Source organism: Marmota marmota, unplaced genomic scaffold, assembly GCF_001458135.2.
Source record: "Marmota marmota marmota unplaced genomic scaffold, marMar, whole genome shotgun sequence".
Taxonomy (NCBI): domain Eukaryota; kingdom Metazoa; phylum Chordata; class Mammalia; order Rodentia; family Sciuridae; genus Marmota; species Marmota marmota.
Genome location: NW_025999932.1, coordinates 43,623,269 through 43,636,299, shown reverse-complemented (window position 1 = coordinate 43,636,299; position 13,031 = coordinate 43,623,269). Strand labels below are relative to the sequence as shown.

Below are 13,031 nucleotides of genomic sequence, written 5' to 3'. Positions count from 1 at the left end.
ACTTGGTAACAATAGGAGGTATTTTCATTATCATATGGTATATATTGCTTGAATTTCTCCTTAGTTCTAGAGATCATATAGAGAAATCATGGATTTCAGGCATCCATGGATTTGAGTGCGAGCTGTACCACTTAACAGCCATGCCATAGGATGTGTTTTTAGAAAAGCGTTGCTAGTCCTTAATACAAAATACGTTTTGGTGAATTCTTACGATATTTTTTAATGACCTGGCCTCACGTTTAGAATTGTCTGGGATCTCCCAGTGCAACTATTGTATTTTATTTTGCTATCTTACCTCTTTCTTCCTTTGAGTTTATTTGAGATTATAGGGTCAAAATTAAATTTCTGGACATATTACTTCTGGAATTATATTACATTTTATGTTTTTTTCCTGAACTTTTTGAAATTTATTTTCTCAAACTCCTTAGCACATATCTGACCATGAATAGCTTTTCTTTTGCCGATAATCACTTCTTTGTCTAAAGTAGTTATCATTCACTAAAAGAAGTTCTTGTAGTCCAAAAAGTGAGTTTTAGAGTACAAATAAGTTTTCTTATTTGGGATGCCAATGACTCCTATGAAGTTGGTATGTGTGAATGCTTTTGTTTTGGGATCCTGGAAAAGTAGTTTTCTATGAATATGTCAGAAAAAAAAAAAAGCCCAAGATAATAGAGGAATAATGTACTCTTCCTCTTTTGTCAAATAAGCTTGAGCTCAAGGGATAATGCAGCAGAGGCCAACAGAGACGATGTTAGACTCAGATTGGAGTGCAGGTGAGAAACAGTGGTGCAGAGTAGAAAATGGGACCCTTCTGCACTTTACTATAGTCCCCTGAGCACTTGGGTAGCCAAGGAGAGATGTGTGTACCTGGTAATTATCTCCAGATAGACTTCTAGAGAAGATGTTGGGGCAGAAGGACATTATAAAATACTCTGTATTCACATTCTTTTTAAAAATTAATTAATTAATTAATTTTAATTAGGTATATGTGACAGCAGAATGCATTTTGATTCATGGCACACAATTGCACCACAACTTTTCATTTCTCTGGTTGTACATGATGTAGTGTTGTACCACATGTGCAGTCATATATGTACCTAGGGTAATGATGTCCATCTCATTCCACCATCTTTCCTGAGTGTAGGTTCATGGGCTCTGGGAAAAGCCATTTTATTGCTTGTCTTCCAGCTGTAGGTATGATAGTAGTTTAATGTAATAGCCAGTCCTTGGATAACCTAAGCTTTATCATTTTAATCCCATAGCCAATTCTAATATTTCTATAATGGTTTGCTCATAATAAGTGCCTTGCTTACTGAACATCTAGATATGTTACTATTTTTCCTGATTGAGTAGAAACTGAATATCTTTGTTTTTCAGGGAATCACTTATCTCCATAATATCTAAGGACACTCTGCCTCTTATTCTATCAGACTGTGTTATATGAATTAGGATTAAACCTCATCTTGGATTCCAATCACAGGTCTTTCTTCCACCCTTACTATTGCTGGACAAGTCTCATTTGCCCTGCTCTTCCAGGAAAACACATTTTTACCCATGTGCTAAGCATGGGTATGGAGGGATACCAGTACTTTAGGCATTATGTCTGTTTTAATCAACTTTTTGCTGCTGTGACCAAAATACTTGACAAGACCAATTTTAGAAAAGGAAAAGTTAATTTGGCACTTATGGTTTCAGAGGTCTCAGTCCATAGATGGCTGGCTCCATTGCTATGGGCCCAAGGTGAGGTAGAACATGAGGGCAGAAGGGTGTGGCAGAGGAAAGCATCTCAGGACATCATAATCAGGAAGCAAAAAGAGAGGCTCACCATTGACAAAATATATACCCCCCAAAGGCACCCCCCCAAGGACCTACTTCCTCCAGTCACACTCTACCTGCATACTGTTACCATTCAGTGACTCCATTCAAGTGGATTAACACACTGATTAGTTTAAGGCTCTCATAATCCAATCACTCTACCTCTGAATTTTCTTACATTACCTCACACATAAGCATTTGGGGGGCACTTCATATCTAAACCATATCAATGTCGCATTGCCATACCAATGTTTTAACCATGGAAAAGTAAGTGTCTGATAAGAGAAAAATTCTGAGATGCTTTCTATTTACTTACAAAAGAACAGAGGATGGAAGAAAGAACAGATGGGAGAAGTTAGTTAGTAATAAGCAACAGGCCAAAACAAACAAAAAACCATTTCACATTCCTGTTTGTGTGATGAAACCTCAATTCAAAACCTATCACCACCCAGTAGGTGCCACTGTGTCCTGCTGGTAGCTCCCAGCCAATCTGAGGCAACATTTGTTTCTCCTATCCCAAAGCTTTCCTTGCTTCCTGTAATCCTACCCATCTTATCTCTAGCCAATGTAACTTCAACATAAACAACTGCCTATCTTCCTCAATTTTTCATTATAAAATATTCTGACTTTTTAGATCCAGTAAACATTTTTTTTTTTCCAATTGCTACCTAGGTATGCTCCTGGAGACTATAGGAACTTGTCCCAGGATCAGTCTTTTCTTTCATGACTAACATCTGTAATGACTCAATAAACTGTTTTATTTCAAGATTTCTCAGTGGGAATTTTGGGTTAACATAGCTCTTCTACTGGTAATCTTCATAATTAGATTTGGAGGTTTGTCTTCATTTTGTTGTTGTCAGTTTTAATCCCTTTTCTCAAGATAGTCTTTGGAGAAATAGTGTTCTTTTTGTTTTGTTTTTATCTAAAACTGGGGCTATACACTATTCCTCATTCTTAAAACCTTAAGTTATTGTCTAAAAAAATTCATGTCTCATTCTTTGATATAATCTATATAGCTATAGCCAGTCTGTCATTTCATTTTTTTTCTTATAAAATTCCAAACTATAGTGATCTAGCTAAACACTGACCATATTTCCAAGTCCTTTAGCCTCCTTCAGAAATCCCAGAGGTACTTCTTCAATTTTTGTTGATGTGTTAGTGTCCATATCTCTTTTTCATGCTTATCCTTCTACATCCTTTTCACCACAGTAGTATGAGACTGCAAAATGCATTTTCCAGAACCTCTTGCCTGTTGGGATTCAATGGGAGACACAAGATGGACAGTTGGAAGAAAGGAGCCATTTTTTTTAATGCTTCTGCTTACATCTATCTGTGTTAGTTACAAAAGCAGAAGTCACATCAGTGTCAGCAGCAGCAAGGACAAGAATAGTGGTGACAATAACACTAAACTCAACTGTTTGAGAACATAGAAGCCAGGGTATCTGGTGAATGCAGATTCATGGGTTCTAGAAAAAACTTTTTTTTTTTTTTTGGTCTTTCAGCTCTAGGTTTGATAGTAGTTTAGTGTAATAACCAGTTCTTGAATAACCTAATTTTCCTCATTTTATACCTATAGGCAATTCCATTATTTCTACAATGGATTGCCTATAATATATAATAAACACCCTGCTTACCAAACCCCTAGATTTGTTACTGTTTTCCTGATTGGGCAGAAATTATAAAATGTGGTTATAAATCAGCATGTGTGTGCAACATCAGCTGATAAGGTGTACCTTAGAAGGCATCATACCTTGAGAAACATTCAAGGAAGACTCAATTAATAATATCAACTCCACCTACAATTCTTCTTTATCTCTTAGTAGAGATAAACCTGGAAACTCTTGAGTCCAGTTTAATTTTTTTTTTTTTTGATATTTGCTGGCATTTAAACTCTTGTCTGTGCTATGTTTAGTTCCCAAAAGGTCTGTATTCAAATTATTGACAAAAATTGCAAACCTTTTGTTTGTTGATCTCTTTCTTCTTTAAGGCATATAATTCACCACTGTTATCTCCTTGTACATTTTTCCCCCATTAGGCTCTTAAGAATTTTGAATTTGTGGTTTTCCTTTGGGGATTCTGCTTCTGTTTTCTCTAGGAACTCTTCTTTGCAGATAAGCTGGTATTCAGAAGGAGAATCCTTGAGAAAGAAAAGACTTTTCTAAAGTCTGTAGCAAAAATGCTATTACAGAGGAAAACACAAGGTCAATGTGGGTAATGTCTTATGCCATAGGTTCATTATCATCATATGTAGCTTCTAACCAAGATCAAATACAGAGAAACTCTTACCCACTTCCCCTCACCCAAAATGAAAAAGGAGCATTATATCTAAACTATGGATAACTCCATAAGTTACCACAGTCAAATTATGCACATACTTCTACATTTAGGAGTTATTCCTTCATCAATCTGAGCAATGGAAATAGGGGTTACTGATCCCCAATTTGGAAACCAGTCACAAAATGGCCTATGGTGCTGATAGACTCCTTAACCTTTAATACTCAGCATCTGAGTCCACATACTTTTCTCCCCTTGTCTGCATATAATGCAGATATGGAAGTTTGAGAAATTGACCATTGATTAGACAAAAAACTTGGAAGAAAAAAAAATTAACTGCATATTTAAATGTCATCCAGAAGCAGGAAAAGGCAAGCAGCCAAGCTTTTCTAGTTCTTTATTCCATCATGTGATGTTGCTTGGACATCAGTTTATCAACAGACCAAATTTCTACCACCACTTCATGAGTAGAGAGACTTGCAAGAAAACTACATGAATGGCAGCTTTTAAAAAGAAGGGAACTACAACACAAGGTAGGTTACTTTTAAGCAAATCTGTCATTTTGTTTTAGATTTAAATTATTCTGTAGATTTTTTTTCCTCCCTTAATTCCACAAGATTTTTAATCAAATTTTATCAGATATAAACCACTTAAGTAGAGTAGGTAAGGTAGATTTCTTCAGCAATAGCCTGAGTAAAATATACATGAACTGCTGTCACAAGAAAGATCATCAGTCATTTCCTTATGCTATTTGAGGACAGAAGAAATATTTCCTGCTTTGGAGAATATTTATTCTTTGCAGAGCTTGAAAAATGGGAGGAGGGATATTGAGATGATTTGAGTGAGGGTTAGAGCGTAGGTTTCAATCACAGAAAATATTAATACATGTATCTTGACTGGTATGATTTCTGGACTGTTCATCAAAGGAAAGTAGTATTAAGTAAAATATATTCATAGTTTAATTTATAAATTTATATCATGGAAATAATACATAGGTATGCTGATGGATCTTTCTCTAATTTCTCTTCTGCAAGATCTGAGCTTTAAGATCCAGAAACTCAGACTGATCAGAATTTTCACACATTTTAAAAGACATTAAGTGTGTGTGTGTGTGTGTGCACGTGCGTGTAGCTATATGTGTGCACACAAGCATTCACTAATGTAGGGTAGAGAGAGAAGAAACTTTTAGCAAGTGAGATCATTCTATGTGTGTTATCTCAGTGAAGCAGCTGATGAGGTGTGCATTATAAGCACCATCAAGAGATGAAGAGCCAGGCTCAGTGGCACATGCTTGTAATCCCAGTGGCTCTATAGGCAGAGGCAAGAAGATCATGAGTTCAAAGCCAGCCTCAGCAAAATCGAGGCCCTAAGCAACTCAGTGAGACCCTGTCTCTAAATAAAATACAAAATAGGGCTGGGAATGTGGCTCAGTGGTCAAGTGCACCTGAGTTCAATCCCTGGTACACGCCTCCTCCCCTGCCAAACAAAAGAAGAAAATGATGAGGGGACAGGGGATGACAGAAGTAAAGAAACTCAAGTCTGTCCAGTTCTTAAGGCCACCTGATATCTATTAGGCTTCTTCTGTTAGCCTGTCATACAGGTATTGATAATAGTATAATATGCTCAGAGCATCTGTTACTCTATGTGATTTGTTGTGATCTTACTTCCTGCATTTTGTTTACTCCTAGTAAGTGCAAAGGAATGTACAGAGTGGAAAATGCTCAGCATTTCTGCACTTTGCCTTGGATACTCTGTTCCAGTATATCTACTTTTCCCAGATTAATTTTTTATTATTATATAAACCTCAGATTCAAGGCTCTAAATCAAATGGAAAGGAGACTTAGAGCAGGTACAACTCCTTCATTCTGTATCTTTGTCAGGCAAGTGGAAAGAAACATGACTAAGTTTAATATTTTATTTTATAGTAACAGTGCTATAAAATTGCAGATCTAAATGTGCAAGCAGTGGAGAATGATGTAATGATATATTACACTGCTACTAAAAATCATATTTTAAGGAATATTTCGGACCACGGAAGGTTCACAACACATAGATATTGTGATCACCTCTTTCTAAAATTAAACAATGTACATGGAAAAAAATAAAAAGGAAACCAGATACCAACAACAGTTAGCTATAGGAAATCTTAATTTCTTCTCTAATTTAAAACTTTTTTAAACTTTCCAAAATAAGATATATNNATATATATATATATATATGTATATTGCTTTCAGAATCAGATAAGATGATAAAATTATTTAAAATGTTTCTAGAAATAACTACTATACACATGGTATGAGCTCTACAAGCCACCTGTTCCAAGCACACTGAAGCCGAAAGATAAGGGCTCTGAATTGTGCCTTCCAGGATGAGGAGTGAAATAGGACAAGAGGCAGAACTAAGTAGCCTGGTGAGGTCTAATTACTTGGAAATGTGAGAAAATATTCTTAATCCTGGAGCAAATAACATTTATTTATTGACTTGTTTACTTAGGTACATCACCCAAATTGGTTGCACAGAGTGAAATTTTATGCTACCGAACAAGGAATGGGAGAAAACAGGAAAAGATGACAAAAGTCTAGGGGTGTTGCACAAATTCCTTGCACTGGAGTCCCTCCCTCTGCTTCTGATACTTCATTATTGAAAGTACAACAGTCTATTCACTGATGGAAAGAGCTTGTCTCTCTTGGAGGCTGTACGACTTTTTTCTAATATCTGTTTATCCAGCCTTAGGAAGAATGTTTGAATCAGGGCATGCCTGTAATCTCAAAGGCTCAGGAGGTTGACACAGGAGGATCCTAAGTTCAAAGCCAGCCTCAGCAAAAGTGAGGTGCTAAGCAACTCAGTGAGACCCTGTCTCTAAATAAAATACAGAATAGGGCTGGGGATGTTGCTCAATGGTTGAATGCCCCTGAGGTCAATCCTAGGTACCAAAAAAAATGAATGTTTGACCCAAGGTAAGTGCGATAAGACATCTGAGTGAAGAATAAGCACTCATATGACCTAATCTTAAACCTGTTCAATTGCAGGAGTTCTGGTAAACTGTAACCTCTTCATGGATGACACCCACCAGTGTGGAAAACTCACTAATTGGCAACATGGTGGCTTCCTGTTAGTGCACCCTCAGCCCCTTTTGGTCAAAGTTGTTATAGCCACTCCCTTCCATTCCCTCAAGGAAGGATAGGCAACAGGTTGAAATATGAGGAATGTTAACCTCTCATTTAAAATGTGTTTTAATTAATTTATATTTAATTTTAATTCTATTCAAATGTATTTAAATAGAATTTAAATTTTAAAAATTTAAAATTTAATTTTAATTAAATATATATAACATTACTCCTGGTTTAGGATGTTTGGAATTTTACTAAGGAAAAGAAATAGACTTTCTTTTTCTTTGTAAAATAAAACTGTAACTTTAAAGATTTTCTCATATGATGAAAATTCCCATTGTACTTTTGGAGCTTTACTCTTCAAATTGGCTTGCAATTTTCATATCATCTTGTTCTCAGTCATTTGAGAAGCTTAATTAGTTGTGCAGGAATGGAATCCTTTCTATTCCTTAAATATGTTACCTTTTAAACTATCTAATTCAGAAACTGTAAGACTAAAGTGAGGCACTTGGCTTTGCTACTTTTACTCTGAGTTTATTTTCAATATCACGTTTAAGGTCTCTAGACCTCAAAAAAATAAAATTAAAAAACTGCCTAGTGTATTTCAATTCTGCACAAAATTTCTAACAGGTAAAAGTCATCTCACCCTACTGTTATATAAATATATATACATGCACATATGTATCTATGTACACATGGACATATGTGTATATATAATTTTTATTGTATAGCTACACATATAATTATATATTATATAAGATTATTATATATTATAAATAATTATATAGTATATACAAAGTATGTATATTATATAATTATATATTATATATAAAATTATAAATTTTTAAAAAATTATATAAGAATTATATATAAAATATATAAAGTTACCTGGAGATCAACTAGTTTTTAAAATTCTATCATTGCTTTTAATTTTTTTCACCTAGGATGAGCTTATTTTACCTTGACTTTTCTAGAACATTGATGCCACTGTCTCAGTTTCCCTACCTATAAAATGAGCACAATAAATTGACCATTTCATTGGATTGTTATAACTTGGGTTGATGGATTCAAAATGCTTAGTATGGCATAGAATACGCACCTAATACATAATAGCTATTGAAGACATGGCCCTTTTTATGATGGTAGCTTTTTGATGGATGATAGCCTAACCAACCATCTATCTTCCCTCAAGCTTACTGTCTATAGCAAGACTAAAGTGATCTTTTTAAAATGAAAATCTGATCAGTGTAAAGGATGACATTTTGAGTTAAAGAATTATTTTTTGCAAAGGAGTAGAACTGCCTATGCTTTGCAGGATGCTGAGCAGCATACCTGGCCTCTACCCCTAAGGACAGTAGCCCCCTTTCCCCTCACCTCAACTGAGATGATCAAAAATTTCTCCAAATGTGTATTGGGAGTCAAAATCATCCCTGTTGAGTATCACAGCCTCCAATAAAGAATTTTAATGACTTCTCATATGAAACCTAATCTTTAAACCTAACATGGGATAAAATGCTTTCATCATCTTCCCTTGCATAATTCTACAATTATGAAATCAGAGTCTATGCTCCCTTTGAACTTTAAAAAAAAAAAAAAGTCTGATTCCCTACATATCCAGATATTTCATGCCCCATAGGAGAAATTGCACCACTTTATCCCTCTGTCTAGAACTAGCCTTTCTTTTCCTTCTAGTATAACAGTTTTCAAATTTTAGCAGTTCTCATATTTTAGTGTGGATGAATGAGAATCACCTGGAGGGTTTGTAAAAACAGAGTGCTGGGCCTCAGCAATACAGTCTCTTATTCAACAGGGCGGGGCCTGAGAATTTGCATTACCCACCCACCCTTGGTGATGCTAAGAATTAACCCCAGACATCTGGGATGGTAGGCAAGTACCTTATCACTGAGCTATATCCTCAGCCCTGAGGATTTGCATTTCTGTGGGATGCCCAGGTGTTAACCATACCCTTTGAGAACCAATATTCTAGCCCTTCAGAGACTCCTCCTCACCCTTAAGACTAGGGTTATTTCATTTAGGACATTGGCCATGATTGCCACAGGCAGCTTGCTCTCCTCTGTTTTCATAGCTCCTTTTTATTACAGATGTTGACCTCTTGCCCTATCACTCATTTGTTCATCTGTCTATTGCTCTTGCTTCCTGGGAACTTTCCACTGAAAGTTGCATCCACCCTAAAGCCTAGCATACTTCCAGCCCTGTGTAGATTCTCACAACCCATTTTCCTCAATAAGGATCAATCAGATCCTAAGAGCTTGAAAATCCTTAGATCTCCTTCAGCAAAAAAGCATGACCTATTTACCTGGAATGGTTAACTTCCCATTTTCATCATTACACAGGCCAGTGGAAGATTGTATAAACAAACTAAGGAGGGAAATATGGCCCACTTATTCTTTTCCAATTGTTATTCATTAAAAATATCTATGTTTAGCAAGAAAAACTTTTTATTCCTGGGGAAGTTAGCTTTGAATGCATCATACTTTCAATTCTGTAGAGACTCATCACACTCACCTGCTATGCTCTGGCAGGAACTGACCTGAGGGCAACAGCCCTCCTTTTACAGCATCATGAGGATTTACGACTTCAAGCCCAGTGAGAGGCCCTGCAGACCCACTACCTCCATAGCCTTTGGCACTAGCAGTGGCTGGGTGAGTTTAACTAGCTGACCTGAAACAGGCACCTCAGGAAGGGACGTGCTGCAGCCGGGAAGTCATTTTCTAGATAAATAATTCAGGTAGAATAGCCTCTGCCAGACTATTTTAGCAACACGGTTGGCTAGCCAAGTTTAAAAATCATTATCTCCGATGGTAAAGAGCAAAGTTTTATGGGTAAGTTAAGAGGGCTTAAAGAAATCAGAGTATGGATTCTTATAAAATGTGAACAACTCTCTGAGCTTTACAGGAATTTGATCTAGTAGATCAAGGGCACTGGGCTTAGAAAGCCAGTCAAGGGTTCAAACCACGGGCCCACTCCTTACAGTCTCTGCAAATGCAGAGGTTTGGTTTACTTACAATAATGGCTACGTTCGTTGAATATTTACCATGTTCAAACATTGTGCTGAGATTTACATATAGCATTTCATTCTCTCCCCACTTAACAGTTGTGGAAAACATAAGCTCAGGCAGATTTATAAATGACAAAGACCACATGGATTGTAAATGTCAGTGAGGACTTCCTGTCAGAGCTGTCACCTCCAAAAGCCATGCATTCCCCCACCTCCCATTCTCTGCTCTCTCTCCTCTTCTAGCAACTCCTTCAGATCATATGAACCACAGATGAAATCAGGGTTGTGAAAGACATGTTTGAAGCAACTGAAAGGCGTCATTATTATTGTTTTCTTTTTTCTTATAGAAAATGTTTTCAATTCCCTGCCCTCTCTACTATATTCTTTTCCTAATTCTTATAGAGCATTTTTTAAAAAAATCCCACCCACTTGGCTTCAGCACAACTACCTTAAATTGTGGTATATTTCTACAAACAGAAAACATCATTTTTGCAAACATTTTACTAAAAATAACAATGATAAGAGTCATCTTTCATTAAGGACTTCCTAAGTGGCAGACAATTTCTAAGAACTTAGCATGTTTTGTCTTATTTAAAACTCAAACACCCTATGTGGTGCTTGTCATTGTAACCTGCATTTTACAGAAGAGAAAACTGAAACATGGATAAGTTAAATTACTTGACCAGGGTCATGAATCTAGGAACCAGAGAGGCCAGGATTTGGGCAGGCCCCCATGATTATCTGAAAGCCAGTTGACAATTCAGAGTCGTCATCTGATAGCTTTGTTTTCAGAAAAAAAAATCACATAGAATACAAAAAAAAAAAAAAGAAATCCAGAAGCAGAAGCATTCAATATTTAGTGCACATAAAATCCACCTGTCACCTTATTAAAATGCCGATGTCCAGGCCTGGCCCTCTGAGTTTTTGATTCAGAAGGTCTTTGGAACACAGTCAGAAGTCTGCCTTTTAATAAGCAGTTTTATAAAGCACATGGTTTCAGTGAGGTGATTCTCAAGCAGGTTGTCTGCAGATTGCACTTTGAGAAACACTGAGAGAGATCAAATATTTCTTTTGCTGAGTTGAAGAAAGTTTTGATATCAAAGACAAGTTATTCATGTGAAGATTCTTCATGACTCTAGTCCCTTTCCAAATGATTTGACATGCTAATCAATGACAAAATATTTGTTAATTTATTGAGTGAAAAAATGCAAAAGCAGAAAACTATACTTTCTGTCTTCAAAGGTAATATAATCAGGGAATGCTAGCCATAAAAGTAGAACTCTTGTACATTCACCTGAATATTTGCAGTTTTGTTTTGTAAAATGTAGGCTTTGAAGTTTCTCTCCTTTCTCTTTCCCAGGCTATATCACTCAGCAGGAAGCCTTGTCTTATGCTGCAGTACTTAGAGATTCCACCAAGCGAGCTCAGTCAAGGGAGATCCTCAAAGGAAGTCTTCAGCTGTGACAAGAAAATGTCTGTCGGCAAGACCCAAGTTTGTGGTTCTACCCAGGGTCCAAAGCACAGGGCACTGAGCTCTCAGGAACTGGAAGTCTGTACAGTCTCTACATAGGCAGTTTGCCCATGCGTCTCTGGCATCTGGTGGGTGTTGGGTGCACTGTTATTGAATGACAATGAAAAAAAAAAATGACTTCTAATACAAACCCCAGATTGGGACCTAATCTCATTCACAGAATTTTTTAACCAACAAGAACAAGTTGAAAGGTTTTAAAAGCAATAGAACTGAGGACAAGCTTTTCCATGTTCAGTCTATAGAATAAGGTGATTTTCAAAACTTTCAAAATAAAAGCTTCCTTGGAATTTGAGCCTCCCAGAGAAATCCCCCAAACAGTGAAAGATACAAGTGGTCAGAAGGTACCAGGCCTCCTGTCTCTGCGTGACCATTCCCTGCAAGCCATCTACTACACACACTGAAAAACACAAACCAGCACAGAGTGAAGAGGGATCAGGTGGGGCTTCTAGAGCTGTATCACCCTAGCGACAACTGGTGTGTCCATCTCCTCCTTGTCCTCTTCTCCATTAGGCAATAATAACATTTGAGTTGGTCCCAAAGTTTCTGGTTCTTGCTGGGCTCAATCACTTTGTGTCATCTTGAAACTTGCACTTATCAACCGCTAGGCTGATTCTACACAGCTGTAATTGGCCTTGACACAGGGAAGAGAATCCATGCACACATCTTCCCCTGGCAGTTGAACAAAGACTCTGAGCAAAACATGAAACAGCCCCAAACAACTAATCCAAGTCCAACCTTCCCATGGTCTCAGAGGTTGTAAACAAAGCACACAAGACCATGCAAATGAGAAAAAAATGAGATAACAGTGAGTCAGATCATTGCACAACTGAGATTGTATTATATTATATTTAATAGCTATTTTCATCACCCACAATTTTGTGTGTGTGTTAAAAACTCGTCACCAGTATTTGCAAATAAAAAATGTCTCTTCCTCATCTTCGCTTTTAAAAATTCTTTACTGTTGAAATCAGCCAATGACTTTGTCATGTGCATGAAGGAATCGGTTGAAACAGAAAATAAACTTATTTGACAAGGGATGTGTTTCATTGATCTGAAAGAAAGATGTTGCAATATTATCAGAGGAACAAAACCTCATTAATGATAATTACATTCTCTCCATAACCGTTAACATAAAAGATATGGAAGTTGCCAAAAGATTCTGAGAACCCACACCACTGTTTCTGACTTTTCCTTGGAAGGGACGAGGGGCGTGGTTGGCCCACCACTGTGATCGGAAGTCTTGGCCTCTCTGGGGTCAGTTAATTATAGAGAAACTTCTCAG

At 36.8% G+C, this 13,031-nt stretch overlaps 1 protein-coding gene across 1 annotated transcript; it reads left to right on the top strand.

Annotated features, from left to right (window-relative positions):
* Positions 1 to 724: 724 nt before the first annotated feature.
* On the top strand, positions 725 to 11,750 carry Fam216b (family with sequence similarity 216 member B). Its single transcript, XM_015483990.1, is given in 6 exon segments — positions 725 to 773; positions 6,701 to 6,735; positions 9,743 to 9,806; positions 9,809 to 9,862; positions 11,579 to 11,650; positions 11,653 to 11,750. Coding segments are annotated over 6 exon segments (372 nt in total).
* The last annotated feature ends 1,281 nt before the right edge of the window (positions 11,751 to 13,031 follow it).